The following is a 26503-nucleotide window of genomic DNA, read 5'->3' on the forward strand; positions in this document are numbered from 1 at the left end:
TCCTCATCTATGTCTGGTGTTCTTTTACCAGACCTTTTATTTTTATCAAATGTTATTTCCACATAGCTTTAAGTGTCAAATAGTTTTATAAGATGGCTGGTGAAAAACTGTACTCCCCCATCCCTCCCATTTCCTCCTCCATAGAGACAACCACTTTATGCTCTTTCATTTTTTTTTATGGGAAAGGGGGTTTTACTTCCATGTCCATAAAAACATGATTGTATTGTGTGGTATTTCAGTTTAAGGCAGTATCTATTTTCTCCCCCCTGTGGAGGATGAAGAAACCGTTCATTTCTCTCCCTGCCCACCAAACATATGTACCCTTCTGAATTATTCTGTTAAGGAGTTCCTTCTCTCCATTTTTTTCCTGTTTCCCTCTTCCAGATACTTCTCTGAGATGTTAGGTCTTCTGAACTGACCTTTTAAAAATATAGTCTTTTTTCTCCTATATACCATCTCCATCATCGTCCCCCTCCTTCCTGGGAGAATTTTTCTGTTCAGATTTCCCAGAGAAGTTCTTTTCAAAATACTGCTTAGAGAGTGAAGGCTTGTATGCCAAGGTTCTGGAAACCCAGGGGAGGAGCATATCTGGAGTCTCAGTGTCCAGCACGTACACACTGGCCCGTTTCTTGTTGTCAGCACAGTACCCTCCAATCTCAACTGGTCTGGAGGCTCTCAGCCCAACCATACACATGCACACACATACATATGCCTTTGCCAGGTCAATTGTGAGGAATTCTTCAAAACAGATCAAGCATTTCTTCTTCTAGAAAGTCCTCTATGTTCTCCCCCCTAATCACCCCAACTGAGAAACCTCACAGAACTCAGCTTCCCTCTATCTTATGAGATATCCCCTTGCCTCTGTTATTATTATCTTAGAAGGTATCCCTTTGCCTCTGTTATTATCTAGGAGGTATCCTCTTGCCTCTGTTACTGCTTGGTTACCCACCAATTCTATTCCAGAACCAGGACAGGAATGGCCTCATCCACCTTGGATTCCCTTGCTCTTGGCATAGTTACTGGCATATTATTAAGCTCACTAAATTCATGAGTTACTAATTAATTCCTGAGGCATCCCAGTTAGGATTGCTGCTCATACATGCGGGAGCCACACAGGGAAGAGCTGGGAAAGCAGGTCAAGCAAACTCCACTGTCACGGCCTTTGGCATCAATATTAGCCTCACCCCTGGCTGTGCAACTCCCCAAAAAATAAGTGGACCCTGGCAAGCTTTTCTCTTCAAATGTCTCAGTTTTCCTTTCCAGAAATATGCTAATGAGGGAAAGCATTCAACATACTTCTTAGGTGTATAATGAAATATCACTGAAAACAATGACTATTTCTTTAAAACATGATGGTGTCAGATGCATGCAAAAGTTGAAATACACTGTTACTAAGGAAAACTTAAGTGTAAAGAAATCAGGAAAGAGATAGCTACTGGGAATAAGAATACATTTTATTAACTTATTTTGAGGGAAGTTTTGAAGGGCAATACATTATGAACTGATGTCAATGCTGGTGAAGAGCAAGGTATGAGCAAAGGATGGAAAACAGTTTGGGTAATTTATTTTTATACCTGCCTTAACACTGACAGGCAGAATCTTTTATAATCTGCATGAAGCTTCAAGTAAGCAAAGTGGAAACGACCGAACAAGCTGATGAAGAGTGACACCTCAGATGAATGAAGTCAATGTTTTACATAGTCATAGAATTTCTGAGTAAGAACGTGGTCGTCCGGCCTCCTTCACAGGTGTGGATTCTATCCAGGGCTGTCCTTATGGAGGGTTCCTCAGATTCCAAGAGTCACTCAAAAGCCGAGGCCTCTGGTCTCACTGATGTGTACTAATTATAACATGTAAATTCATAGATGTGAAATACAAGTTACCAGGATATAGAATGAGGCTAAAGAATGGGGAACGGCTGCTTATTACGAGCAGAATGTTCAACTAGGGGGAACCTAAGTGTTTGGAAGTGGACAGAGGTGATGGTAGCACATTATTGTGAGAATAACTAACAGTGCTGAATGTCTGTGAATGTGGTGGAAAGGGTAAACTTAGAGTCACATATGTCACCAGAAGGAAAGTTGGAGGTTAAAATATGGGAATGTATAAAACAGTGAATCTTGTGTCCGTGATTAGCTGTACAAATATTAGAAATCTCTTTCATGTACTAGAACAAATGTATGACACCATAACTAGACGTTTATAATAGAGGGATATATAGGGAAAATAGACCTATTGCAAACTATGTACTACAGTTAGTAGTATTTTAATATTCTTTCATCAACAGTAACAAATGTACTATACCAATACTGTGAGTCAATAATGGAGGCAGGGATGGTTAGGGGTATGGGAGGATTTGAGTTTTCTTTTTGTTTTTATTTCTTTTTAGGAATAATGAATGCACAGCTGTACGATGGTGCTGTGGCAATTGACTGTACACTTTGGATGATTGTATTTTATGTGAACAATCTCAATAAAATTGAATTTAAAAATAAATTAAAAAAAAAAAAAAAAGCTGAGGCCTCAATCCTGTTCTTGGACCCCTTAACTGACTGGTAGGTTTTATTAACCCTGAGTCACAGACCCACACTAAACATACCCACTGCTCCTAATTCAGTTGAGTATCACAGAAGTCCATACAACAGACACAGCCTAAGAGCTTTATAATGCCATCTCTTTGACTCTCAGAACAACCCTATGAAAAAAAGAATGTCCCTATTTTAAAGATGAAGGGACTGAGTCACCAGGAATTTGGGGATGTTATTAAGATCACACAACCAAGTGTCATATAGTATTTAAGAACATGGACTCCAAGTGACTGCCTGGATCTCAACCCAGTTCTACTACCTGCTACCTCTGTGACTGTGGGAAAGTTACTCAACCTTTCTGAACCTACTTTATAAGGCTTTAAGAGGATTAAATGAATTAATATGTGGAAAGTATTTGGAAGAGTGCCTGGGACTTACTAAGTACCACAGATGTTTGTTAAATATATATGAGTGGCAGAACTATCAATCAAATCCAAGTTTATCTAGCTCCAATGTACATGCTCTTAACTGGTGATTCTGATACAGCAAACATTGGGAAACACTGTTTTAATGGAACTTTAAGGCTATAGTAGGGTTAAGGCACCCACATTGCTCATCAGCTCATACTAACTTAGGTGGTCTCCTAGAATTCATGAATCCAGCATGTATTTAATGTAATGTGATTTTCAACGTCCTCCTTCAGGCATTCCTGATTTGGTTCCACTATTTCAGCTTTTCAAGGTCTCTCTAAATACTCATCCTGGTTTTGAGCATATTGGCTCACCCCTCGAGCTTTGCAGCCTAAACATTTTTTAAGTATGTCATCCATGTCTTCAGGGGTATCATCCACAACATCCACAGATAGGGCTTGGGCAGTGGCCAGAAGTCCTTGGCAGATCATGTCCTTCCAGCTTGACGCTAATCCATGAAAAAATTCCATGCATATGATTTTCAAGTTGTGAGTTTACCTAACCATTATCAGCCTATCTCAATCCTGTCCAAGAGAACACCCTGAGAGACTTGCTTTACTTTAAAACCATGTACAAGGGCCAAAAAAATATTCCATGAGCAGAGAAGCTATGGATATTAACTTTCTCTTTGCTCCTTCCTTTCTCCTCTTCCTCCTCCTTCTCCCCCAACCATCCAGACCATTAAAATCATGAGACCCAAGGTATAACTCTGCTTTTAGCTTTACACTAATAATTTATTTTCCAGTTATTCTTACTCCTCACCTTAGTGGTGTTAGGCAAAACTACTCCCATTGTTATAGAATTGGAAATTGAAACTCAGAGAATTTAAGTAACTTTTCTCAAGGTTATATCAGCTAGTTAATAGGGACACCAAATATTTATATTCAGTGCTGTACACCAAGGTTCATATTTTGCCCACTATGTTATATTAACACTACTGTGGCTATACATGGCAGGACAAATAGAAAAGATGTTCAGGGGATCTCTGAAACCCTGTTAACCCATGCCTCATTTCAAAGGATACTAAACTTCTCAATTATTGGCGATCAAAACAATTCATACCCCTGCTATCTGAAAGGCAGCATCCTGAAACATCTACAGGGATGTAGTACTCGGTCCCTCCTACAAGAATCTCCTAACATATGCAGACACATCTGAACACAACTCATTTCATCTTGAGACTACCAGCCCCTAAAAAGGAAAGTCAACTTTACAAGGGGCTTGAATACAAAGCCAATTGTCTCTTACTGCTTTCCCTGCCAGGCTTGGCCAAGTCAAATCCTGGACTTGTTGTATGTGATTCACCTCTCCAAGGTCTGAACACCAAACCACCTTGCAAAAGATTTCTTTCTTCACATCCTTAATTCCTGAAGACCTTATAGTCATTTAATGTAACGTAGCAATTATAAGCTTCCAGGTTTGGCAGACAGTTGAATAATAAGGGAAGGGAATACATCTCAGGCCTTCTCACAGGCAGATTTCAAGGGAGTCGATTCAAAGTGATTGACAGAAGACTCAGTTCTTTTTAACAAAACAAGAAACACAGGCTCTGCCTACCTTCAAACTATGGGTTTGCACTCTTATGCCCTCTTTGCCAAATTCTTCTATCTTCCTAGTTCATTAGCCCAAGCAGCAGTTTGCCTGTGATACCCCGTCTGCCTTATTTTCTCACATGTAATCTATTCCCTTCCTGTTCCCCATGTCAAGGGGCTGGCCCAAGCTTCCAGAAAGGATGAGTATTAGAACTGAGAAATAAAGTAGACTCTGAAGTCAAAATGACAAATTACACAAATAAATACAATTTTTCCAGTTTAAAATGTAATAGAAAATATCACCTTCAATTTTATTTTAAGAACTTAGCACATTCTTGAAAGAGTTCACCTATTTTGACATTTCAATTTTTAAGGTATTATTAATGTTGCCTTTATATATATAGCATCTCAGGACTCAGGAAAACAAAAGAGACAATAAAAAAGTTCATGGTTTGCTTTCTCTTTGGATGATATTACAATAAACTTGCCAATCAGGAAACATTCTTACATAGTCTTCTTGATTTACAAATTCTTTCTGATTTATTGTTGAATAGCAAATGGACAAGTCTGCAGAACAAAAGCACAGTGTCTCTTCAAAAGCATAAAACAGTTAAAGCCAAAGGCAATATCAAAGAACAATACTTTATCTTAATGTACGCATTTAAGATGTGTTTTGACACCTTCCTCTTCACCCTGAAACCCACCATTACACCATTAAAAAGATGCCAACACTTTCAAAGCTCATTTTATAGAACATCAATCTCTGTTATAGGGACATTCAACAGTCTATTTGCTGATCATATCCCCACCCAATCTTGGCATTATTTTTTAAAACCTTCTTGAAAAGCATTTGTAATCCCATCTGAAATTTTTTCTAACTGAATATAAATTTCAGTATTAATTCACAGCCCAAAACTTGATAAGTTAAAATAAAGAACATGGCATAATAAGGGACCCAAAGAAATATTCTTGAGGATTTAGTCCTCATTAGGCTAGGCACAGGGTAAGAAAATACATGACATTAGGACTATCACTCTATAATTCTTCTTCTATAGCAGACATCACTAATCAATCACAACACTCTTAAAGTCTAAGCCTAGAGCTCTGGCTTTAAAATAGTCTCAAACATTTCCACCCCAACAGCCACCAAAACCTACTGCTGTTGGCACAAAATTATTTGCCATCAAATGCTTGATGATAGATCTTTTGGAATTTGTGGGATTAATGGCAACTCTTTTGGTTTAAGTTTCATATGTGAGGGGGAAAAATGCTACAATAATTCAAATGCAGGATCCTTCCAGCCAGGATTCTGACTTTGACACTTCATAACAAAAGCTCTGATTTGTTGGGGGATCAGAAGCCTGGTGCAGAGCCTACATATGACATATAGCTAACTGTGGAACTAGAGATATAGGGAGAAGCTCAACTCAAACATTTAAAGATGGGCACAGTTTACTCAACTATACGAACTTATATTTGATTGGTGCACGTTGAAACATTAGCTTTTCTTACTAATTTGTTAAGTATATATATGAAATCTGTCCAACACAAGAAGTATATAGAATGACTTAACACAATGAACTGCACTTATTTTTAATTGAAGGAATAGCATCTATGATAAATCACAAAGAAAACAACTGCACTACCGTGTGGTTTCCTATAGCTAATGTTCTAAAAACAAAATGTTCTATTTGGCATGGTCTCAATTTTTGTCATGTTCTCATTAGTCTTGAGGGCAAAAGTGCTACTTTATACAGCTCTATCCACCATGCAACAAGAAGTGAGAGCCCGAAATAGAGTGAGGATTTCTCTTTCAAACAAGAAACAATGTTAGAAAGGCTTTATAAAAAATATGAATAACTACACGTTGATATTACTCAAATTAATATTTTATTTGGTAAAATAAAAATTAAGAAAAATGAAAACAATCAAATCACAATATGGAGAAACTGTAACTTATTCCTTTTAGAAATAAATAAATACAAGATGTTCTAACTGCTATCTTTTATGACAGAGTGGCACCTCTCCAATATCCTTTGTCACATTGATTTCCTAATTATATATATTGAATATATATTCAATATACTCAAATTATATGAATTCACTATATTTAAATTCAAATTATACATTTCAAATGTGTGTGTCTCTGTGTGTGTGTGTGTGTGTCTAAAGGGCCTAAAGAAACATTCTTAAGGATTTAGTTCTCCTTAGGTACTGGGATAGGGTACGAAAATACATGACACTCACTATACACACCATACAAATTATATAAACACACACACACACACACACACACACACACACACACACTTTCTTAAAGGGTTGGGCCCTTGCAAAAGATGGCCCTTTTACTGATTAGCTTTGGAAGATAGAAACTGGATAAAGAGAAAAAATTACTACAACACCGACATCTGAGAGAATGTTAATTAACTTTTATATCATGTAAAATAAATGTTTTGAATTCTCTCAAAACAGCATTCTTAAAAAATATGGACACCATCACTTATTAAAAGTTTTAACAAAGATTCTATATAGTTGACATACTAATTATAGGAGAAAATAAAGAAAACATGTCCACAGGAAAAAAGCATATTTGAATTCATGCTCAATAAAATAACGTTTTAAATAATTCACTTGCACCTTTCTAAGGAAATGCTCTAGTAAACAATCATTTCATCAAAATCTGAGGGCCCCCAGATCAAGTGGGAGTTTGGAAAGGGCCTGGCAAAACCTGGCAGGAAGCTTAGAATGAGCTCTTCGGTTCTCCCAACAGCCACTTGTGGGCAAAGGCACTTCCAAAGACAGCTCCTTGTCTGGCACAGACACTGCGGGTGAGGGCGAAAGCACTTCCCTGTAACCGAGTCGTGTCTCATGCTGGCATTAGCACCCTCCTTCACAAAGCGCCTCGGTTTCACCCCCATGGACTAGTTCTTTCCCACACTGGTGAAACCTGACTCTCCGAAGTTTCTCCTAGTCTCATCTTCAGACAGTCTGGTGCTTGAAGAGTGGTTTAACTTTTCTTCCTTCTACAGGGTGTCTAATAACTTCAGAAGGATTAATGCTACAAATGATAAAAGAATGTCGTTTCAAAGTTTCACTTCCAAAGTTTCTTTTGCACTCATTTAGTTTTGTGAATTTTTAATAATACATTTTTAATTTTAATTGTTTGTTTCAGTCCCTCTGGTTGGAAATGGCAAATATTGGAACAGTAACTTAAAATTTAAACTTTTGTTTTTCAAAAGCCATAAAGCTAAATGAATGTTGAAGAAGTGTAAGTTTCTTCAAGTCAGTTTTTGGTAAGTTTGTAGTATTTATACAAAATTATTAATGCTCAGGGTTTAAAACTATTAAAGCCTAGGACTTTTGGGACACCCTGTATCACACATAAGGTGGAGAATTTCTTTTGAGTTCAAAATTATCTTTTCCTTCAAGTTAATTCATGTCCTTTGGTCAGCCTACAGGGTTTGTTTGTTTGTTTTCTCCTTGATTTAAGATGAGTTTTTCTTTAAAGATGTCTTTTTCAGGATTTTGAGATATTGTCTCAGAGCACTGTTTTCTGAAATTGAGTGAAAAATTAAAATTATTGTCAGATGTTAATTTTAACATTCCTTGCAATAGAGGTAATTTTAACATTCATACTAACATGCTATTTAGACATCTTATTCAGGAATCTGAATTAGAAAATATACTCTCTTTATCTCAGGTAAGAGTCAAATGCATGCATATAATCTTTAATTTTTAAAAACACTGAAACACTGATCAATAAAGAGCTATATTAGGGTCTTTATGACAGTGAGTTTCAAATTTTTAAAAAATTGTAATCCCAGTCAGAATTCTACTTTATATTACAACCCAGGAGATACATATAAAGGTGTGTTTGTGTGTGTGTGTTTGCGTGTGTGTATGTGTAGGTCTACATAAATATTTTTTTGGCTGAAACAAACGTTTCAAAAACATGTGATATACTTTGATCCTATTCTATTTCAGCATTTATTCACTTAAAAATTTTGTTGATAGTTACTCCTTATGTTCAGTTCAGGACCCACTCAGGCACTGATAACAAAACTTGAAAAACATAAACAAGGTACAATGGGGTTTGTCAATACACAAGAGGGTTACCACATTAACTTTTTTATGTTTTTGGATTCTGCATATTTTTACTTGATAAAAAGAAGAAAAGTTGAAGTAGACACAAAGTGCTTCTCAAACTTCAATGAGCGTAAGAAATCACCTGGGGATCTTGTTAAAAGGCAGATTCTGGTTTAGCAGGTCTGAGGTGGGGCCCTAGATTCTGCATTTCTAACCAGCTCCCAGGGGGTGAGGTGCAGGGGGCTGAGAAGTGAGGGTGGAGACGTCAGTCTGAGGAGCCCGGGACAAGAAGTAACTGCGTGGGCCACACCAACAGCTAACAGCTAATGCTGCCGAACAATGGTCCTAATCTCCTCTACACTGGGGCCAAGAATATTCCAAGGGTTTCCACTGGATTCATATGGCACACACAATGTGGCAAAAGAAGGCAACAAACATCCTTCAGTGGATCTTCCAGTGACATCAGTACCTCCATAATCCTTCTGTGATCTTTACCCAATTTCCTTTCTCTGTAACACAAAATTTCCTTTCTCCATAACACAATCTCCTCTCTTCCAGCCACAAAAGCATAGGCTACAACAACCCAGTTTCAGATCTCTTGGAAGCAGCTTTGCAGTGGATTACCTAAAAACGTGGACAACTGCTAGATTAGGCAAAACAGCAACAGATTATATAAAACCATCAAAAGAGGATGCCAACAGACAACTGTGTGAAATATTTATTAACATTTCATTTAAGGAACCTGTTAAAATGTGAAATGCTTGTCAAGGAGGACTGGACTCCTAAAGTACTTCTGAATGTGACAGAAGTAAATCTTATAATTCAGAGCATGATTTCATAATTCTAAGTTTATGGTTAGAATCCCCAAATTAGGAAATACCAGGTCAATAATTGTAACTGTTCCTGGTACAGTCCTGGGTTTCTGTACTTTCAGCCTTTCCGAATGTGGATGGCACAGGTATTGACAACATAAAAATATTTTTACTTTTCACGAGGCTGTCTTTTACATAATCATTTTGTGTACACATCTGGAGGAACAGGGAGTGTGTCGTATGACAAGCATACATATATATTTAGTGCTAGATAAATATATGATAAAAGCATGAATAGATGAGCATAAATTTAAAATAATATATTACTTTATTAGCTGATATCCCATCACAGTATTGCTTTACTGAGCAAGAGCCTTTAAAAAGGAGGCAGAAACGAAAAGAGGCATTTTGCAATTTGTAGTTGTACACAAGGCAGATGGGGAGAAGAGGGAGGACAGAGAGAAAGAGAGGAGTAGGGCAAGGGAAGAGGGAGACGAAGAGAAGAGATGAGAGATGACAGAGATGAGCCAGAGACAGAGACTACAACAGTGATTCCAGAGTGGAGTAGGGCATGGACTGGTGAGGGCAGCTCCACTGTGCCGACTAAGGGCATTCTGACCCTCAAGAGAACCAAGCAGAAGTTCAAAGGAGGCCAGGATTCTCAGGTAGAAATGGAAGTTGCATGTTGCACTGCACGGCAACTTACCAATGACAACAGAGGACTAAAGTGTAACAGATGCTGCCAGTGCCCTGGCCATACCTCTGAGGGCACTGAAATGGTTTCAGTGCCCACCAGCTTCTCCTCTGACTGCCGACACCTGCCTTCCTTTGTCTGGAGGCTTGCACTTGGCTGTCCAAGTGGAAGTCCAGAAATGCCTGGGAATCAACCACTTCTGGACGCGGGAATCAACCACTTCTGGACGCAGGCCTCAACCAACGCCTGGCAGGTTCTGGTGAATAAGGTTACCAGGTGGGATAACATGAGGCATGTGTTCCATGCTGCCTCCCACGGTTCGCCAGTGCAACTAAGCTCCAACTGCTCATAGTGGTAGCTGGCTTGAGGACACCCCCTTCACAGACTACCATCCCTTACCTGGGTCACTTCCTCTCTCCCCTTCTGGTGTTTTCTTCATCTCCTAAAAGGATAACTTGCCCTTGAATTTTCATCTCAGCTTCCACTTCTGGGAAACCCAAACTATCAAGGCAAGTATTTCAACAGAATATTGAGAAAACCACTCGATCCTCAAGTTCCTCTGATGTAACAACTCTCTGAGTCCACAGTATCCCTCCCTTAGGTAGGACTCCAGGATTACTAGAGATGGGCCAAGTTTTCCAGAATCATCAGAGGTTCCTCTGAGCAGCGGGCTCAGGCCCCACTTGTTTCAGACCATCAGAAACACAACTTTAGGCACATTCCTATCTCTCCCATTGAGAAATAAGCAAAAACACATCATTTGCTCAAGGATGGCAGAGATCAAGGCTCGGAGAGTACGAACATAATCCTTATCCATTTCAAACGCCCCAAACCAAAACCTCTACAAAACACTAAGAAGAAACAACACTTGACTCCTGGAAGGGGGTCTTACTAGTGTCAGGAAGAGGCAAAAATGAAGAGCAATGACTACATAGTTCAAATCAAACTTTAATGCATTACCAGTGGGGATTTAAAACCACAAAATAACAAAAATCAAACAGTTATTTCAAAACACGGCTAGACAAAAAGAGAAACTGTTGTAAACCCCCCTCAGAACAACGTTAAATCACTCATCTTCCATGTAATGGTAATCCTGAGATGCTGAAAACCTTGAGAGGAAAAAAAAAAGTCCACAAAAAAGCTAGGAACTGAGAAAGTTGCCAGGAACTGTTTGGCCAAGGTGTTCATCACATTGGCAAAAAGGAAATTTAGAAAAGCATGTGGCTTGATACTTTCCAAACAATCTCAAATTATGTCTTTGCAGAATCTTGAACACATCAGCAAAGGAAGTCCTTGCTATCATCCAAGTTGAGGAATCAGGTCCTCAAGCTTGGGTTCTATTTACAGTCAGACATTCTTAAGGAAGGTTCCTTACAAATCTTCAGAAGCCACTCTTCTTGGATTCTGGATTTTTACTGGGTTTCATCTTTGCAGAGGACATTCAACTTTGGGGCCCTGATTTCTTGCCAACCTCAGGGAGATGAGAAGGTCTTCTATCTTGGTTCTTATGTGTAGATGGCTTTTTTTTCCCCCTTAAGGGAAAAAGAACAGCAGAGCATTTTTGTAGGACAATCTATTCCCTTATTTATAATTCAGGACAGCAGGGCCTTGTAAGTGTATATTCTGGTTCATTCAAGGACACACGGTTGTGCATTTTAAAATTAGATTCATCCTAATTACACGAAAACAGCTTATGTGTGGTTGGTCAAAACAGCAGGGAAACATTACTCAGCACTTATCTGTTGGGCTTGCCCTCTAGACTAAACTCAACTTGTTTAACACACAGCCCCTGCCCTCTTGGAACTTAAAATCTAGCAGAGAAGTACTCATCTCATTGACAAATATTAGGTTTGGATCATGAACAGTGAAGAAATGCATATAGTAAGTGACTAAACATGTAATATTTCCTACGGACAAAGGGGTGAGGGAAACTGTCATTGAAGTAGCAGTAGGGCAGAACCAGGGAAAATTTTTATCTCAATTCTAATTAGTCAGGGCAAGATTTCTGGAACTTCATGAACAAAGGATACTGGGAAGCTGGATTGAGGGAAAGAAGAAGGAAAAATATAATTTAGTGTGGACAGTAAAAAGCATAAAGAACAAGCGAGGGGAGTAGCTGCTATGAAAAAAGGAAGTAAGGTAATTAGCTTAAACATCAGATTCAATGCAAGTGGAAGAGCCAAATTTGCGTTCAAGATGCTGGAATCCTGGGCAGAAAGTTGAACATCTATTATTCTTATTTTCTGCAAACACTAACGGTTTGCTAACTTTGACAACTGAGCATGGAACACATCTCTGAGGCTGAAAATGCTAGGTCATCTATAAAATGGAGATTATTGCCAATAAACACATAAAAGTAGTTTAAAACTAAATAAAGAATAACTAATGACACAGAATAAGTAAATTCAGAGGCTGACTCATGGCTCTTTCTCTCCGATTTCTTGCCTTTTGGACACTAACACCCCATTCGTCCAGGATGCAGGCATACTTAACGTAACAAATCTTCACAAGAAATAGTTAGATGCTTTGAAAATATGGATAATTTTAATTTTCAAAATATTGCAAAATATTTTACAAAAAAACAGACTTAGGAAGTAGAAGACAGCCTACCCAGGCTAATATGAAGGTATGTAATTATTTGTTTTACTCTCACATGTCCTTAGCATGATGCGTATTATCGTTGATTAGTCTTATTTCTTAACAAACCAAGATGCTTGTGCCCTTTGCGCCTGCTTCACTTAGAATAAAACATTTTAATAATAATTAAACAATAAGGATTTCAGAAAAGTAAAATATGCATAGTTAGAAGGAAAGGGTTTCTCTGTTCTTTTCACCTACCTCACCTTTATTATTCATGTCCCTCTTATGGTGTCCTTCATGTGAGGTACTTCTGTAGACCTGGCTGAGTAACTGATAAAGCACATTTATAATCTGGAAAGAAAACAAGCAAACATCCTTTTTGACTAAAAAAGAGAGGGCCTCCTTGTAGTAAGCAATTTAGGTAGGATAAATACTAGAAAAATTGGTATTTTTAGTCAAGATATTATGTAATGAGTCATTTATTTAAACAGCCTAAAGCTCTGTAAAATTATTCCAGAAAAATGGCTCCAATAACTCTATCAATATGTCAAGAATCAGCCCTGGTCTCTGCTCCCTGATATTAAAATTTAGCTCCTTTAAAAAAATCAGCATATTAATGATGTGCCAATAATGATATCAGGATTGACTGGCAAACCCCACTACTATGTGCATATTATGACCCACATGGACATCCAAATGATAATCAGACTGACAGGAAGAACCAGGTATAGCATGATTATAGATGACCCTAAAGAATGAGAAGGAAGTGCGGAAACAGAATTAGGTCAGACAGGAGGGTGGCACTGCACCATAAAACAGGGCTCAAGTTACCTCATCATTATAAAGATGTTTCCATCACTTGCCAATGCCTTCAAAAGTAACAAGACAGTGATGTGGTGGTAGGAGCCACATAAGAATGGAAAAGCACAGTAGCACAGTGTGGCAAAGACAGCTAACTGTCCACCAAAGAATGCTTGCTCCCCTCTTGACACTAGAGAAATGTCTCTGGAAAGCAGATGCTCAGTTAGGGACTTTATTTTCCATTCGCCTCCATTTAGATGGGGACTCATGATTAGTTCTCACCAGTGGAATGTGAGTAGAAATGATTAGTGCCACTTCAAGCCAAGATGGTTAACAAGCAGTTGTCCTTCTACACTCTTATTTCCTTTTTGGTGGTCAGATGGAAAGAGCAGAGGACCTTGGAAACCATGTGCAAAAATGGAGGAGCCAAAGACCAAAGGAACATGGACCCCTGATCACTGTGGAACAGAGCCACCAGTCAATCAGGAACAGCTATTTTCAGCTTCACAAGTGAAAAATAAACTATTTCAGTTGAGCCATTGTGCATTTTAACTTTGATTGTAAATGCAAATAGTGTTTTCCTAACCAAAATAAAAAAAGTGTCTCAATCACTTGAAATAATGCATGTGATTTATTTTTACATGGGATCTGACAGAATAATAGACCTTTAAGGCTAAAGTGGTGCTGTCCAATCATAATAGCCACTAGCCACAAATGGCTTTTGAGCACTTAATATACAGCTAGTTCTGAAATGTGCTGTGAGTGTAAAATACACACCAAATATGGAAGATTTAGTACAAAAAAGAGCAAAATATATCATTAATATTTTATATTGTTATATGTTCAATAATATTTAAATATATTGGGTAAAATATATTATTGAAATTAATATCATAGGTTACTTTTTACTTATTTTTAATGGGGGCACTAAAAATTTTTAAATTGCAGTTTTGGTGGCATTATATTCTATTGTACAGTGCTGGGCTAGCAGGGATCAGCAAACAACAGCATACCATATGTTTTTGTAAGTAAAGTTTTACTGGAACACAACCATGCCCATTTATTTACATATTGTCTACGGCTGCTTTTACACTAGAGTGTCAGAGGTGAGTAGGTTCAACAGAGACTGGCCCACAAAGCTGAAAATATTTAGTACATGGCCTATTAGAGAAAAAATTAGCCAAGCCCTGGGGAAAGGATAAATTTGAGATTATCTACTTAATCTAGTCTTATCATTTTAGACTAAAGAAATTAAAGCTCTAGTGAGTGAAGAGATTTGTCTAAAATATTTTTACATTTATTTAGGTGGTATTTCCATAGTGCCACTCTTTCATTCATTTATATTCTTCTGCCATGCCTAATTTTGGTCATTAAAGAAATGAAATCCTCATCCGTTAGAAAATCAACACTTAACATTAAGTAATGTATCTCAGCCCAACAATGTCAATACTACTTCAATGTAGTTGTGTGTTAAGTATGTTTCTGTCAACACGGGAACTGCAGGGATTTATATACAATAGCATAGAAACCCTTGAACTCTTATTCAATTATAATAGGCTGTGATGGTGTTTAAATTAAGCCACATTTGAAGGCATTTTAAAGAGAATTTATCAGCGTAATCTGCTTTCAAATTAAACTTGAAATTCCCCCAAACATAACCTTAGCTTGCTAAGAATATTCATTATTGGAATTAGAAAAAAATTGCCACATCTTGGTGAACTCTGTTCCCAAAGACAGGAAGATGTAACTGCCTCAGTTCCAGCCACCATTGTTTCTCAGGAGATTATTCTAAGAGTTCCATCACTTTCAGTCTCTCCCCAACTCAAAACCAATCTCAAGATAACTCTTCTAAAATAAAAATTTGATCTTGCTGAGCATTCTTCAGCATCTTCATGCTCTCAAGATAATGTCCGTCTTCCTTACTATGACCAGAAAAAATCTTCACCATCAGGTCCCTACCTGCTCCAACAGTCTCATTTATTGTTCCTTAGAACATCAGTCAGATGGGGCTCCTTGAAGTTCCCCAAAACTCTTTATACTCTTCCCCTGACTCAATACCTTTGCATATGGTATCCTTTCTGGCTAGAAGTCTCCCACTCCCACTCTGTGTTTCCACTGTACCTTGTGCTTACTCCATCACAGAACTTATCAATATTGTAATTGCCCATTGAAGTATTAATACTACTATCATCACTCCTAATAGCTAACATTTAGGAGCACACAACTGTGGGCCAAACACTACACTATTTCAATTAATATTCACATGTTACAGATGAGGAAACTGAGCACATGCAACAAATCCGGGTGAAGTCAGAATATGAATCCACACATCCCCACTCCAAAGCCCTAGTTCTTAACCTCTACAACCAGTGGTTCTCAATGAGGGAAATTTTGCCTCCCAAGAACATTTGGCAATATCTGGAGACACTTCTGTTTGTCACAATGCAGGGGAGAGGGTGATTACTATTGGGCTTGAGTGGGTAGAGACCAGCGATGCTGCTAAACATCCCACCCTGCACGGGATAGCTCCCCACAGCAAAGAACTATCCAGCCTAAAATGTCAAGAGTGCTGAGATAAAGAAACACTGCTTTATCCTAAATATCTCTTTTGGATTCCCCAGGAGACTCTGATTATCTCTATAGCAAGGACTTTGAAGTGTTCGCCATGGTATGTTGTCACCTAGCATAGCCCCTGGCACCAACCAGATGTCCAACGCAAATGTGATGACTAGATAGATGAATGGATGGATGGACATATTCCAGAAGAAAAAAATAAATAAGGTAACCTATTGAAAGGCTGGGCTTTTGTGTCAACTTCAATAAAAATAAATCTGAACACATTCTTAATTCACAGTAAATTAATGCATGCAGAGTGCATTTTGGAGCAATACTTTGTTTATAAACTTATACAGCATGAGATCGAATTAGTAAGCCAAACGCCTAGGATTTTTTATTTTTCACAGGGTTTCCAGAGGACAAGACATTTTACAAATCCCTTAAAACTACCATAGTACGGGATAAATTGATATGATCATCATCCATACAGGCCATAACTTAAGGTGCTTTTACAAAGATTTTCTGTGAAACGGCCCCCAATTCCATTTTTTTAATTAAAAGTAAAATAATACAAATGAATACACCTTATACTTCCTCCTGTTGTAGCTACAATTCAGAAACAGATACATTATTCTAAATCTTCAGATTCTGGAAGTGGAGCAGACATTACAGTAAAGCTTAGGCAAAATCCATAAAGTAAACAAAAACACAAATGGCAGAAATTAATCAGTTTCTGGCTTATGTAGTTAATATATTTAAACATGAGAAATAAACGTAAGGAAGGATATATTTTATGATTATACTTTTAAAGTAAAAGAAATGTAGCATGGATTTTTTTTACATCATCTCAAAACACTTTAACAGCAATATTACCACTGTTGTATAAAAACTGCTAGAATCTTTGTGAAAAGGCAAAAAGGATCCCCTTTAGGGCTATATTCTGCTCCTCTGAGTTATCTCTTATTTTGAAATATAGCAAGAGGTGAAAACAAGTGAGTTTGATTTTTTTTTAGGTGTGATAATTTAAACCACTGTTTCTCACAACTACATTCATTGAACTTTAGCCACTCAAGATTTTCCACACACAAAAAATCAAAGAATATGGTGGTTAAATGAAGTTACACTATCTGCTATTCCCCTTCTTGGAGATTCAAAATGTATACTAGCATAAAAGTAGTCTCTGAAAACTCTTGCATTAAGTTGCCAAACTCAGGATTTTTCCAAACATAATTGACCATAGGGTAAAATAAATACCTGTAAAATAAGTTGAGGATTTGCCAACATATCCAGGTGTACAGAGAAGGGACTCAGATACACTAAAAATGATGACTGGATTTGTGGTTTGAGACATCAGCAATACTGCGGCATTTCTCACTGTCATTTGGAATCTGGGCATGGGAACCATAGCTTGTCTCTGCCTTTTCACTCCATATGAGAACATGACACAAACCTGTCACAGAGGCAGATTCTGCACGTACAGACATGCAGTTTGGTGAGACTTTTATGCATGTGGGAGAGAAATGTGAAAAAGATGACCAAGCCCCAGGAAAGCCATGATCATTATCATCAGCCATCATGTTTTCTTTGATCACCTATTCTGTGCAGATATGTGCTGAAACCGGGAAAACAGAGACCACAGAGAAACACATAATAAAGGGAGAGGGACGTATATCTGCACCATCTTCAGAACCATTGAACAACATTTGTCACAAAACTCAGAATGCTCAATAGACATGATCATACATTATGCCACAAAAATCATGACTATCTTCTAAGCTTTCCTCATCACAAATACTCCTTAGATGTCAAGTAAATGTATTTGCCAAATAAAGAAGATACACCTGCTGTCAATTTTCATTTCTTTGTCTGTTTTTGCTTCCATCAGCTTATTATCCATGACTTTCTGAATAAATTCTTAAATTACTGATAATAGAAGAGAAGCCACAATTCCTGATGACCCTCTTTCAGAGCCGAGAAATCTAATGAGTAACTTTGTTCAGATCAATACTTTCCGAGTTTTTATACAATGAAGAATAAAATATGAACAGTTTTTAAAAAGCAGGATTAGAGAAAATAAAAATTAGAATGAGACATTCAGACAGGAAGATAAAATAGAGCTCAGGTATGAAGGCCAAAAGCTCCTTCATAGTGAGAAGTTGGATCGTGAATTTGTCTTCCAGTTTCCTATCATCCAAACACTTCTCCATAAATATCATTTCATTTTTGATGAGCATTGTCCAGCATACAGTTCAAGGTTATATTATCTGATGAGAGCCTCAAATGCAGGTATCCTGGCTTGTTAAGGGCAGAACCACATAATGTAGAAATTAAGTGCATCTAAGGCAGGAGAGATAATTACTATTATCAAGGACATTCACATCCAATAGAAACATCTCCCACGGAAAAGCTCCTTAGAATGTCTGAATGTCAGGATGAAAAGGCTAAAATATGTTCTCCCAGACAGAGAGTCAAGGCTCCTGGGTCCTAATTCTAGGCTCTACTGACTTGCTATTTGGAAAAGATCCTTAAGCTCACAGTGGAGCTCAGTTTCTCACTCAATAAAAATAGTACTGCACAAGAAGAGCTGCCAGTACATAAAGTCTCCAAAGTCCCTTAAAATTAGGACAGTATGGACCGAACAATATTAGCATTGAACACTGGCTAGATTCCTGACAGGAAGATTCGGAAATACGTTACTTGTGACTCAGTGATTTGGAAACTTTTTCCCCCACTCACTTAAATGCCATAATTGACTAGCAAGTTTGGGAATTTAAAGTGCAAGGTAAACATTATTAATCAGAAAGTCACTGGCCTACAAATATTCAGCCCCACACTAGTTGGATACCAAGAGAATCCTGGGTCAATCACATTGAAATTTACACTAATATACATGGGCTACAGAAACCACAAAAGGAATAAAGAAAGAAAGTAACTTTATTTCATCTGGTATGAGGAACCCCAATGGGCATATTGGTCCCATCATCATGGAAACCATTTCGGAATCCCTTTTTCTTAATATATGTATATTGTCTCATAGACAATTGGGCTGCATGTTGGGCAGCAAAATGACCAGCAGGGCCAAGCACACAGTAGTTATAGAAATATTCATAGCAGAAATGGGCAATAAAATAAAGGAATCAGAATGTCTTTAAATGAATCAAGGAGTTAAACTGCCATCTACTACTCAACAAGCTTGCAAACTAGAGTAAGCCCTCCTAGCAAAACAAATATGGACATATGATGAAATCCGGGCAGCAAACATTCAATTTGGGTGAAATAAAGTCAGAAGATGACACTTAATAGCAACATCAGAGAGCCACCACCCTTTGTTCCCCTCCCAGTCATTCATCCAACAAGCGTTTTTTGTGTGACAATGTGCCAAGCCCTTTGTTAGGTACTCAGGGGGCTGGGGATTCAAAGATGAAGAAACCCACAGCCCTTCATCACGGTTTAGGAGGGAAGACAGAAATGGAAACAAACAGCCCTGCAGCATGATAAGAGGCATAAAAGCAGAAAGCACGAAGCATCAAGGCTGCCTGTTCAGAGAAGTCAGTGGCCAAAGGGTGGTTTTCAAGTTCCTGGCTGCCCTGGCCTCTCAGATTGCTCTAGTCAAAAGCTAGCTGAAACAGTGGATATTTGAGAGTTAGTCTAAAGAACATATTAAGCATTTACTTCCTTAAGTTATTCTGAGCCCTATTTCTTTATTGGGAGTAATCACCAGAATCTCCATGGCTAGACCATGGTAGCTCAGGTCCCCAAAGAAACTCACACCAGATTACTTTTCATCATTATGCCTTCTGCATTTTTCCCCCTCCAGGGTTGGTAAAAGACATGGCCATATGAAGAACGTTACTTCATTTTCTGTAGAGTTGATGTTCAAATACTGTATGTTACGTGATTTGATATTTCAGATGAGAATCTACAGAATTTATATCTCAATTTAATCCTAGGAAAATTTTATTATAATAAAAACATTGAGAATATCCAGGTGTCTTAGTAAGCACTGTAAATGTTATCTGATCTATCCTTACAATCCTTGCAACTTCAATGCATACCTGATATCTCGAGGCCCCCTTTTTTCTATTAACTTGGCTGCTAAGACACTCAGAACTAAAATACTTAAAAGCAGTAAGCACTTAGGATTTTAGCTTATTTGCTTCCTCTATAGCATTCTGTTCCCTTCCTATTTCTATCAGTCTCATTGTTTTGTGGGATATTTACTATGCATTTACTCAGATATGTTTTTGAAAGTCCATACTCTAGAAACAAAAAATATTTACTATAGTCATCAAATGTAATTTCCTTATTCTCCCAATTAGCAAGATTTTCCATGAATAACTAATTTGAAGGTGATCCCCTAGATATTTCTCACCCTGGTCACTTGAAAACTCAGCTAATGCAATACCCCACAATCATCTCTTTTCAAATCCGTTTATGGAAGTGCAAAAGGGGAGAGGTAGGTTGACTGAACTTACAACATAAGGTAAATACCAAGTCATTTCCAAGTGTACTACAGAGGGCTATTGCATATCTTGTATTAGATCTTGAAGGTCTCATTTAGACCTTCCTCCCATAGCCACTTTTGGAGCCCCAGCTATACCACACCATCCTTGATCCACAGGGTTGCCAGGGCCAGAGGCACTATCAGAACCTGCTGAGTGAGAAGGCATTGCTATCACCCTGTGATGTCTGTGCCCTGGAATTTCACTCTTAGCACTGACAAAGCCTCTGGAACTCATAAAAATTCTACCGGAACCCACGGAGTTGAAGGTCAGTGTCTTTAGGGAATCAAGGTAACTTGTAAAACAAACTATGTTGCTGAGGATTTCCAGTTACTCAAGGCAAATGCCCCCAAGAGGACAAAAAAAAAACCCTCTCCGCACTGTCATTATATAGAATGGGGAGTGGGGGGCAGCTTTTGTCTCAAAAAACAAAACAAAAAGATAAAAATAAACAAAGTACCATGTATATATATGGCAGACACACACACTGGCAGAACTCTTCGCATGCCTATCTGACACCCAGTTAGAGGACTTGGACAGGTATTTTGGGGAACACAATGTTTGGGCACAACTATTCATTTACTCAACAAATATTTATCCAGTAGCTACTCAGTGTCAAGTACTATTCTAGACACTAGATACTCAAAAGTGAGTGAGCAGACAAGGTTTCTGCTCTCATGGAGTCCACGTTCTAGGCATGATATACAACTGAAATGAACAATTCAGACTCCAACTATAACAAGCTACGAAAAAGAGGAAGGAAAAAAAAAACTGTGACTGTTCTGAGAGAGAATGGGTGATGCTATTGCTTGTGTGGTCAAGGAAGGGTTTTCTAAGAAGGTGACACAATCTTACAATAGATTGAGAAGGAACTAAGATACCATGAGTACCTTCTTTGACTTCCATTAAAAAAGATGAGCTTACTAAAAAAATAATGTGCAATCACATTTGTGGCTCCATACACCCCATGCTTCAAACAACTGCAAAATCCCTTAGGAAGGCAATGGATCCACAACTTTCTCTGCTCTAATGATGGTTTTAAGAAATCGCCTTTCCCGAAATATGCTGGATTAAAAAAAGCAACTCATATTAATTCATCTCTAATTGTAGATGAATTTACTACAAAGAAGCAAAAGGGGAGAAATGAAATATTTATTATACTTATAATGTAGGTTACCATATATAACAATATTCCAGTGTCAATAAAATGATCTCTTTGCACTATAATGCCAGCAAACTGCTTCATATAAAATAGTTCTGTGGCTATATTCAAGATCATTTACTCTCACTCACTATAAAATAAAACCAAATTGTATTTACTAGCAGATGGTCCCACTTCCGATATATAATAAACCTTTGAAATTCATTTAAAATACAATTCTAACAGTTTGTTTAACATTCACAATTAATAAATAGCTGTTTATTCACCAATGCCTTCACATATAATATTCCAAACAAATCACTTACTACTGAGTTTCTGTTAGAATCAATGGAAACACTTAGCCAATTGGCATAACATTAACCTAAAAACATCCACAGTTCAAAATACTTGTCATTGAAACACCATTTCTGTTAATGTTTCCTGGCCCCTGTCTTGTTTGAGAATAATAAGAGAGGTAAGCAAAAGTGAATAAAGGAGCAGATCAGTCACTATGAATTTGCAGGATGAATCATGGACCATTTTGACTAAAATGAAATTTTTATTCCTTTGAAATGCAGCATAAACTATATGTTATTACTATATTAATAAGTATACTAAACTAAAACAAGGGCAAATAATGTAAAAATATTGCCCAACAAGTCTATATTACCTAATACATTTATTGTTATAATAACTGCCGAGCTCTGATGCTAATGCTCTGCCAAGGAATGCTTACTTGGAAACAGGTTTTTAAAACTGAATCTCCGTAACACCTAAAACCAATAATACACTCTGAGGGAGAATTCATTTCAAATGCATTTACTAATCAGGTATAGTGTTTGAATCTTCACAGATTCTAAATATGCGTGGAGAACGGAGGATGGAGTGTCTGAAGTTGGCTGTTCAGGTAAACTCTTTTCCCATGTGATCCATCTTATAAATTGTTGTTTCTAGACCTTCCTCGAAAAATTCCCATTTGGAGAAAATCATACATTTAACTTCCAATAAATTAAACAAACAGACAACAAAAAAAACCTCACCCCATTCCCGCCCCCACCCCCCACTTAAATCAGGAGGTTTAAGAATTAGCACTAATAATAATCCTACAGTGGTCATTGGGAAATCCTCCTCCAAAATGTCAGTGGTAGCTAAGACAGACGAAATCCACTAGGAATGAAAACTACCCCAAATTAGTCCTTCCACGAGGGGTGGGGGACGCACAGCTAGCACAACTCCTGATATAAGAATCAACTCAAGGCGCCTCAGAAGAGGATGCTGCGTCAAGAGAAGCAAAGCAAAGGAGCGCGACTCAGGAGGCTAGAGAAATCGCCACAGATTCCCTGAGGAGGCGGGGAGAAGCCCAGTCGCCAGGCACTGGCAATAGTGCACGCCAATATTCAGGATAATTCTCCTTTCCAAACCCCAGAGTTCCGGGGCGGGAGTAAAAAACGGGAATGAGGGACCCACAGTCCTTTTAAACCTCTCCCCCCACCCCCCACCCTGCGCCTGCCAACCTTTTCCGAACCCCTGTGTCACACAACTTCCTCATCATGGAAACTTCCACTGGGTTCGGCGCTGAGGATGCCAAACTCCATTTCACAAGGAGCCTGTCAACAGCTGGCTTGGGGTTTGGGGAAAAGAGCCGATGCGATTGGTGGGGAGCCCCAGCCACCCTGCTCCACCACTGCCCACGCTGTGGCTCCCTGACTGCTGCAGCGGCGCCCGGGCACGAGAGGGCACCCCTTGCCAGACTCGGGGCACAGAAACCCCGCGGAGGCAGGTAATAAGGCTGTTGATACCCACCTCCCACGGCCGGCCGGCCGCCCACGCGCACTAAGCTTCGCCGCCGGCACCCCTCCAGGTTCCTGCGACACCCCCGCCACCTATCCGCCCACCCTTCTGGACACTTGGAACTGTCGTCCCCTCCTTCCTCCGCCCTCCACGCGGTCCTCTCGCCAAATTACCAGTGCCCTCGAGCCGGCTGGGTTGAGCGCCGCTGCCGGGGGAAGGCAGCCTGCAGGCGCTTGCCCCGAGCAGGGGGAGCAGAAGGTCTCCTTTCCAAGCGCACTCACATTATTCATGTAAAGTTAATCCCCGCCGCGTCACGGCCGCCCGCCCGAGGATGTGCGCCTTCCTTGGCCAAGCCCCGCAGTCTCCACCCTCCTCCGCCCCCTTCTCCCGGCGGCGGGGTCCCGGGGAGCGCAGGCGACGGGGCGTCGCGCTAGTCTTGCAAAATGTCAACTCCTTGGTGGAAGAGAGGCGGCCGCAGCCAGGGCCCCGCCGGCCCTCCCCGGCCACTCCACTTTTATTGGCGTAGGAACCGAGTATGGCCCGGGTGCCGGAGTCCCCGCCTCCCCGCGCGACCGGCCCGCCCCATGCCACTTCCCGGGCGCTGTCTTACTCCGGACCAGGGCGCCCGCTCAGCGCCGCATCTGCGAACCGGTGACCTGATTTCCCCTCCGGCCTCCCGGAGGTCCGATTCGCGCGGCGGCGGCGGCGGCTGCCAAGAGCAAGCAAACCCGGCTCCACCAGGGGCGCAGCGAGGAAATGGCCTCCCGGCTGCACGCCCCGCCGCCGCCCGGAGCTGCCTGGCCGGCCCACCTCGTCCCGCACCCGCCGTTTCTGCCTGCCTCTGGGCCCGCGCTCCAACGCGTCCCACCCCAGGCTTGCCGACCCCTACCCCGCTTTCTTGGTATACCCCCACCGCCGGGACAGCCGCCTCCACACCTGCCTCCCCAGGTGCGGGCGCCTCCCCTCTTCCCAGCACCGGGCATGCCCTCTCAGGGGTGGCAACGTAGTCGTGGGCTCTGTGGTCGCGCGTCCACCCACCGGGCTGCGTGGCGCACGGGGTCTGGAGTTTGGGCGTCATTCCTCTAGTTGGAGAAGAGGAAGGGATGGGGGGCGAGTGGCAGGCAGGGCGGAAAGGGGTGACTCCACAGAGCACTGCCCCTTCCGTCCTGGGCCAGTCCCGCGCGGCCCAAGCCGCCGCGCTCCTCCTGCTTCCAAACCACTTGTGGCGCCTGTCGGGCAGACAAGGCGCTGTGACTCCTCTTGGGGCCTTCAGTCGGCCCGCCGTCTGGCAGTTCTCTTACAACCCCTGCCTCCACCATTGCCACTACCCTCATCCTGGGAATGGAAGAAGGGGAAATACCTGGTTTGCCCTTAAGAGGGACACCCTCCCCCCGTTATGCGTATCTGGAGAGGTGTGTGCAATGTTGAGACGCTCCACAGATTCCAAACAGGGCCACAATTAATTTGTCTTTGCAGTGGAAATGTACAAATAAAACCCGGAAGACAAAAATGATTCATGTTCTTGAAGAGTCCTGCCCCAGGCAAATGTAAGATTTCTGAAATGCCCCCCATGTCAAGTCCTGAAGACCAAGAGTTTAGTCTGGAAGAAAAATAAAGATGCGGACAACTGCGATCTGGGCTAGAAGGATATTTGGAAAATTTCCAAGTGCCCAAAAAGCTAAAATGTGGTTGGCATGAAGCTAAAGTTGCAACAAAACTACTTTGACACAGAGAACAATTATTTTCTTACGGACAATATTAAAATAATTCCGATTTCATTATTAATATATACATTTATTTGTAGAACACACAATGTAATAGAGTTGTAACACTTTATATCCTTAACTGTCTGGACAATGTATAAATTATTTATTAGAGAGTTTTCTGGAATTCCAGCAGGTGACATGTACGTTTTAAACAGGCTTCTTCTGTGTCCGGAGGAAAGAGGTGAGAAGCCACCACCCCTACCTACAGCATTAACACCTACCAACGCCAAGAGTTTGGAAGCTATTGGCTGCACAGTGTTTCCGCGCGCCCCAAAGAGAGAAAGTAGCGACTCCACGACTTCCTGGTGAGAGGGAGGGGCTTTTCCCCTCAGACTTCACAAACCCCATTTCCACTTTGTCCTTGGTGATAAATCCGTGCTTTATTCTTCACTCATAACAAGACTGTACCGTAGGACTCGTAGGTTTCTGAAGCAGGAGAGTTCTCTTTTGCAGTGAAGTTCCCGGGCTTTGCTCCAAAGCTGCCCCGGGATGTTTTGGTTGATTTGGAGAAAAGCTGTGGAGTCGGCACCACTTGTTCCAAACATGCGGCCCCCTGGCGGCTAACTGGGTGAAAAAGCTTGTCATTGAGGAAAAACTGTCCCGGTAGGCCACAGCAGGCTGTCTACGCAGGGGTCACGGACCCGCGTGAACAACTTTGTAATAAGGGCACACGGAGCTGGGGGGTTGCAGGGTATGCAAATCTTCCATACAAAGATGGGTCATTACGTCCTAAAGCCTGCTGGAACTTTTTACTTTTTCTCTTCCTTAGTATAACTTGGAGCTAAATTCTTTACGAAGGAAACATACAGAGAATGAAGTATAATAAACATTGTTGCTTCCCTTTGTTCAAATGGCTTTGTCTTTCTGATCTCCTTTTGCCTGGAAACCTCTGAAACAAAGAGCAAATTAAAGCATTAAATAAATAACATGACATTATTCAAACAATGTGTGCTATTCTGATTATAACAATATTATAAAACAATGGGAAAGAGCAACTTTAATACAGTGTTATTAAAACAACATGAAGTTCTAGGATCCCACTTGAGTTGGCCTTTGAGGACAGTCTTACAGGTTGCAGGACTGTTAAGAAGGATTCCAAGTAGAACATGGCATTTATATTTCTGTTTTTACTAACAGAGACCCTAGAGGAGAATTTCATGAGGACCTGAGTGAGGCAGAAAATATTACACAAACTTGAGGGCATGTGGTCCTGTGACTCAATCCAGCTGACCTGAGAGAGA

General features: G+C 40.1%; 2 protein-coding genes across 7 annotated transcripts in view; one reads left to right on the plus strand and one right to left on the minus strand.

Moving 5' to 3' along the window:
- The window catches only part of THRB (thyroid hormone receptor beta), a 431077-nt gene extending 406450 nt beyond the window's left edge, over positions 1 to 24627 (minus strand). For 2 of the 6 annotated variants that reach the window (XM_037845810.1, XM_037845847.1), the window contains exon 1: positions 23670 to 23738. The gene's annotated coding sequence lies outside the window, so the exon portion shown is untranslated. Of the gene's footprint in view, positions 1 to 23669; positions 23739 to 23777; positions 24307 to 24534 lie in introns of those variants that run through there. The other 4 variants (XM_037845829.1, XM_037845840.1, XM_037845820.1 and 1 more) reach the window with 4 other exon arrangements.
- LOC119541716 (translation initiation factor IF-2-like) lies at positions 23779 to 26188 on the plus strand. Its single transcript, XM_037845889.1, has 2 exons — positions 23779 to 24444; positions 25418 to 26188. The coding sequence occupies exons 1-2, from the start codon at positions 23940 to 23942 to the stop codon at positions 25474 to 25476; spliced, it is 564 nt and encodes a 187-aa protein (XP_037701817.1). The 5' UTR covers positions 23779 to 23939; the 3' UTR covers positions 25477 to 26188.
- Positions 26189 to 26503: the final 315 nt, after the last annotated feature.

This window comes from Choloepus didactylus, chromosome 1 (genome assembly GCF_015220235.1).
Source record: "Choloepus didactylus isolate mChoDid1 chromosome 1, mChoDid1.pri, whole genome shotgun sequence".
In the NCBI taxonomy this organism is placed as follows: domain Eukaryota; kingdom Metazoa; phylum Chordata; class Mammalia; order Pilosa; family Megalonychidae; genus Choloepus; species Choloepus didactylus.